We start from the raw sequence: 6,495 nt of genomic DNA, 5'->3' as shown, positions 1-6,495 counted from the left end.
CTTCACTACGTCTGATCCACTTCATTGGTCACCTTCACTTGATTACCTGATTTTGGGGGCTTTCAATTCAGAAGATCCCCAATACACTGATTCAATTTGTAAATGAGTAACTATGAGTTGAGCTGGAGCGAGAAAAGCTCTAACCTCTGTTCCAGGACTACAGTTTGAGAACACCTTAACAAAGATCTGGTCGTCCTCATTCAGAAACCAAGAACACAAGAACATACAGGAAGGCCTGCAAATACTGGCTGGCCTAAACCTTTGCTGGTGCTGTGTTTGACTCCTGTACAGTGTAAATAGAGCTGTGTTTGTGCTGTGTTTTGTATTTGATGCTGTTTTGTACACAGATGCTGTTTAGATGAGTTTGCTTTTGCATTTATTATGTATGCACTGTAAATATTCCTAAATGCGCAGATCAGATGTTCTTCATGAATTATTTCTTATGTGAAATGGCATGTAAATGATGCTTTTGCTTTGTGAATAAATTTACTATTAAAAATAGTTGGTTCTTCTTCAGAAAGGAAAAGCAGGACGTTATTAACTAGAGCTAAAACAGGGCATAGCTTGTTATTTTTAACTGTAAGGACGTGATATACAACCCTATCTAAACACTATCAGGGGCTTTGTATCACATGATTCAGCGTAAAGTCTAAGGCCCCCTTTACACCGGGATTGCTAAAACGCATAGCTGTTCAAACATGCCATTATACATGTGTCTCTTAAGACCATTTGTGATTGGATATCCCGCTTTCCCAAAGGAGGAGGGGCAATGCACACTGTAATATATGAATATAACACCACAACTGCATCACTGCCCCAGCCAGAAAATATGTAAGAACCGTGAAATCACCCTTTCCGCACATGTTAGCAAAATTATTATTAGCTGGTATTATTATTAATCTGTTAATATGTAGTGTGTATATATATGTATATATGTCTTATATAACTATAACTTGGGCTAAAACTACAGGTTTTTCACCAGATATCCCCAAAAGTCAATGATCCATGTTGGTCCAACCCTCTGCCTCTGGTAGATCTGTCATGGAAAATGGAGTGAATGCAATGTGAGGAGGCACAATAATGGCGATACTGAAACGATTTATTGTGCATCCCTATTATTAACATTAATGGTGGGGTCAGGACACTGGCCTAGGTCATTATAAAGGTATAGTGGACATTTATGGGTCAAACACTGTTCAGACAAAAGCACTTATCTAAATCCACTGACATTTCTCCATCCAGATCACACTGCAAGACAGTATCTGTATTTTTGTTTAGTTCTTTTTTTTTCTATAACATCATTATAATACAGGCACTGCACTCGCTAATGCATCTCCATTCGAAATCTCAATCTCAGTCTTTCAGCTATGCAATATGAGCTCCAGCAGTGAGAAGTAAAATAGCAGACCTATTTAAAAGCTCTTTCAAGAGCAATGGAAACATTACATACACATTTACATCCCCCATTCTCCCATGATGGACATACTCAATCTAAAACTCACATTTAAATGAATATTTAATTTTTCATAGAGCGTTTTTGTCTGCACTGCAGAGCATTTTAGTGGGGGAATAATCTTGAACACTGTCTCTGTACTGTGACTCTTTGCGGAGATGTCTGGGGCACCCTGGTTTATGTTGTTTTTGGTTCTATGCCTGGGCTGACAGTGAAACATTAACACGTCATGCTGATCTGACCTGAATCCTCAGTGTAAATTAACAACAACTCTGAGGTTAGGACCTGAGGACAGTGGACTGTGTGTCCCGTCGTGGTGGTTTTGGTGGCTGGACTTCAGAGAGAAGAGCTCTGGCGTAGGGTGTGTGATGGAGGCCTGCCGTCCTGAGCGCCTGCTCTATCCGCACCCTTGGGTCTGCTACAATCTGTAACACACACACACACACACACACACACACACACACACACACAAACACAAAGCAGATACTCATGTATTAGTGTTTAGAGAAACATAATAATCCATAGCCATAACAACATATCAGGTGCTTAAAGACAGGCAAACAGTTTAATATGAGTCTGTAGAGAAACCCCATGTATGCACAGCTGTTACTGATCTTTCATTAATACTTAAAAAACTAGAAGTCTAGAAGTGGTTGTCTGGCTGGGGCAGTGACAAGATTGATGCAGGGGGAGCTTTGCTGTCGGAGGTGCATCAAGGAGCTTTGGCATTCACACTACAGGAATAATGTGGTCATATGTGTCTTCGACCACCTTCGAATGTGATTTGAATTATCGGATTACAAAGCATCCTCAAGACGCACTGTACCTCATTTACACCTGTATTGTGTGCCGCCCACTTATGATCGGATCACCCAGGACGCATGTTAATGCCAGGTGTGAATGGGGCCTAATTTATACCAGTACACTCCTACAAATAAAGAAACAAAATAAAGGGATTTTGGAGTGATGCCATAGAAAAACCATTTTAGTAAGAGAGGTGTGAGAATGAAGAACGTCTTTAAACCTTTGAAACGGGTGGGGAACCAACGGGCAGAGCCTGCTTTAACATACCTACTAAACCTGGCAATTACCAGGTTAGCTGAATCAGGTGTTATAGGGCAGGAAAAGCACAGACCTGTACAGGAATTTGGAGTACTGGAGTTCCCCACGCTTTAAAAGGTTCCTCACACGCAAAAAATATCTTTTACAATAATGGCTTTTCATGAACCCAAAAGTGGTTCTTCAATGGCATTTCTTTAAGAACCCTTTACAGCACCTTTATGTGTGTACACTGATGTAAATGAAACTGTAAAGGTCCCAAGCCCTGGTCCCAAGTCAAAGCCAAAATACTGTCATTCCGTCTTTGCACAGAAGTGCTAGGTGAGAAATGATATATAGTTTCTCTGGGACCCGATTCTACATTTAACATAAAAAACAGCAGCAGTCTGTATTTCCTCATCTGATAGACATTTCCCTTTTCATTTATAGCATTTCGCAGACGTTCTTATCCAGAGGGACTTACATAAGTGCTTTGCTGTTTACTCAGAAATATCCTCAGCTTTGTCTGAATAGACTAGGACCCCAATAAACAAACCTCAAGGTTAGATACTACTAAATACAAAAGTCAGTATGGATACCTAGATACACAATACTTAATATACTACACTTCCCCTGAATGTCAAGTTATGAGTGCAGCCTTAAATAAGTACGAGGTCACTGCTAATTTAAGTACTCAAAGACAGGCCGTACAGATAACTCTGCAGATGTGTGTAGATTTGTCCTGGGATTTCACTGTATATACTGTATGTACATGTACTGTATACTGTTGCAAAGCTTCAGATCTCTAGTTTAACCCCCATAATGCAGAAAGGCGTATTACACACTAAGGTGTATTACTCAGTAACTACAGGGACTTCTGTACAAACTGGTAGATATATTCTTTGGTAACACGTACGGCCTGCCAGTGGGTTAAGGTGGACATTTGTTAGGAGTGACGCTCCTCCTTATATGTACCAAACTTTGACCTTTAAACAGGACCATAAATGTCAGCAGGAAGGAACTGCATCTCAGAAAACTGACAAATAGGCTTAAAGTTCATAAATTCACAGCTGTGAAGTCCAGAATCTTATTTTTTTCATATATTAGATTTAATCGACTAAATAACGAGTATTAAGTGATATTGTCCATTTAAAGAGTGTATATTAGCTAAATATATCTATATTACATTTTAATTCCATCATCTTAGAAGTTAATCAGACGATCTGCTGAGTTAATTATGGGTCAGTTATGAGCTAAATAACCTAAACCTTTGATTCAAACTAATTTTTAATTGGTTTCCCAAGCTGATAATAAATGTAACATGCAGGTTACGTGGGCATCGCTTCTCACACTTTAACTTAAAGTTAAAATCAGTCACTTATCCCTATTCTTGGGCTCGAATCATAGGAAATGTTCCTGAAATGTAATCATTATACAACAGACTAAAACAGTCCTGCATAGTTTTACCACAGTGTACCAATGCAGAGAAACGCTGAATCACTGTTTGACCTTGGCGCATGGCCTTGTGACTATTCTAGAGCCGTCACTGTAACCTTAGTCAAACATTCCTGTGGGTTATTCAGATGATTTCGACACAACCAAAGCTAAACATGTAGAGTTACAGTACATAAACAGTCATATACCGGCCTGTTTACATAAGTTCAAGGTTGAAAGAGAAGGTTTCGTAACATGCAAAAAGGGCTAAAGTTGGTACACTGCATGTCAAGGTGCTCATACGCATGCTGTGTGTTCCCTCACTGTGTCTATGTGTATGATCTCTTAGTCCTGCAGATCCACAGAATTGCAAAAGTGTGTCTTCTGCTTTGTATTCAGCCAGTAAAACAAGTCGAATCAAGATTTTTACTTCACTTATTTACCTTACGTGTATTTAATATAAAAAGTATTTCCACATGAATTAAGTTTATTACATTTTTGTCTTTCTAATGTGGATCAAAATCAGAGTGAAAGTTGGTAGTGTTACTGCCCTTCATTTTGAAAGATGGAAAATACTGTTTTATATATTTATATAAGCTTCAAAACACAATTGAGAGACTTGTACTGCTTACCAATATTTTTGCATGTTATAGTATCACCTAGCAGTGCAGGAACACCAAGATTCTTACATTGGCTACAACTCACCTAGAGTACCTGCCTGTAACATTTTAAAACAACTGGTCAAAGAGTTTCCAGCTTTTTAAAAAGGATAGGCAAAACACCAGTAATAGGACTGCATCTCACAGACAAGTAAGTCATCTCTGGTCAAAACGATGCCATTATCGATGTCTTAGCTTAGCAAAAAAACAAGCTAAACAGCAAAAAAACAACGGCAGCCAGACGTGAGCTGAGTTTCAGTGGGTTCACAGCTGCGTGTCGGTTGTAAGTCATGGCCAACTGCCCGAACATGAACACGAACAAACACAATTTCAACACATTTTCGGATAAACGCGAACAAACACAAACCGCTGTGGCGCCCCAACCCAACATTTCCGTTTGTTTGTGTTGCCTTAACATCAAAACAACAGGGGAAAAACGCCCATGGAACAACCACTGTCAAGAAAGCCACAAGAAGAAGACAATGGGTGTATTTACTGGGAAGAATGAACAATTACTGGACAGAGTCACACACAAAACACAGGTGAAAAGGATAACAAGGGGGCGGGGCAATGGGAACAGGCTGCAAAGCTGGGCTGTAACTGGGGAAACTGTGACAGTGTTTTGGCAAATATTCTGTTGATGTCATTTGATTATGTGATAATGATGTAGGATACACACCTCCATCAAATAAAGCTAGTGTATTACGTTGCGTTTGGGAGCATTACCTGTGTATCTGTATAGGTGTGTAAATGATAGAGGGGTTTCTGCAGTGTAAATTCTTCTTTGTCAGGATGGAGACGGACTCTCCATGCTTCAGTCTGTCCCATCATCCTCTCTGGGTCTGCCTCCACCACCACGGCAACCTGTGGAAAAAGACTATATGAGAAACACTCGCACTACTGTGGGAGAACCACCAAACCCTCATGATGTACCTCAGCAGACTGTCTCATTTTGGTTGAACTTTTTTGGGGGCCTCACCATTGCTGTTTAGATGGAGCACCACCATCATTCCAGAGGACACAGTTTCATGGTGCCAATAGGTTCATGTTTATCTGCTCCAGAGAGTCCTATTCTATTGGCAATACTTCTTTACAGGGACTAGACAAGCTGTGTGTGTGCATTTGCACAACTGTGTCAGCAATGGGTGTAGCTTAAAGCAGCCGAATGCATTTATCAGGAGAGATGTCCACAAACATTTGGGCATACATACTGTACTTCTATAACATTACATTAGATGTTGGAACATTGCTGTGAACATTTGATTGTCCAGCTTGGTGATGCTGGTTGTCCTGCTGGATGATGCTGGTCATGCTGGTGGACCAGCATAGTCATGCTTGTCATGCTGGTTGTCCAGCTTGGTGATGCTGGTCATGCTGGTCAACCAGCTTAGTCATACTGGTCATCCAACTTGGTGATGATGGTCTTCCAGCTGGGTGATGCTGGTTGTCCAGCTGGGTGATGCTGGTCATGCTGTCCGCCTAGCTTGGTAATGCTGGTCAACCATCTTAGACATGCTGTTCAAAGTGGCCCACTAGCCTTGTCCTGCAGGTCATGCTGGTCATGCTTTTCCCCCAGCATTGTCAAGCTTGGTCATACTGGGCGTTTAGCTTGGTCAGGCTGATCATGCTTGTAGACCAGACAAACCATCAAACCCAAAAAAACGCACCCAGCTTCAGCTAGCCAGGCTGAAAAAACAGCAGGGTGTTTTCCAGCAGGGATTTGAATGAGGTCTGTCCTCTAGCAAAGGCAGATGAAATGGGACAGCTTCTTTCTTCATGCACACTGAATGCATTTAATCAGCCAGCCAGTCTTCTACTGCAGAGTAAAACTGTACTGAATCACTGAGGAGCTCAACATCTGCGCCCTGTCAAAACTAACGGACACATAAGAAATCAGATATAATAACACAT

The 6,495-nt window shown here is 40.8% G+C and overlaps 1 protein-coding gene across 1 annotated transcript in view; it reads right to left on the bottom strand.

Annotated features, from left to right (window-relative positions):
- Positions 1–1,081: 1,081 nt before the first annotated feature.
- Positions 1,082–6,495, bottom strand: part of LOC140560544 (coiled-coil domain-containing protein 148-like) — a 97,026-nt gene continuing 91,612 nt past the window's right edge. Inside the window, exons 13-14 of the mRNA XM_072685020.1 lie at positions 5,311–5,448; positions 1,082–1,878 (exon numbers count right to left, since the gene is read on the bottom strand). Coding sequence (XP_072541121.1) covers positions 1,732–1,878; positions 5,311–5,448 — 285 coding nt within the window. The 3' untranslated portion in view covers positions 1,082–1,731. The remainder of the gene's footprint in view (positions 1,879–5,310; positions 5,449–6,495) is intronic.

The sequence above is a fragment of the Salminus brasiliensis genome, chromosome 8 (assembly GCF_030463535.1).
Source record: "Salminus brasiliensis chromosome 8, fSalBra1.hap2, whole genome shotgun sequence".
In the NCBI taxonomy this organism is placed as follows: domain Eukaryota; kingdom Metazoa; phylum Chordata; class Actinopteri; order Characiformes; family Bryconidae; genus Salminus; species Salminus brasiliensis.
Note: the sequence above shows the minus strand (reverse complement) of the source record. Positions and strands in the feature narration are given on the sequence as shown.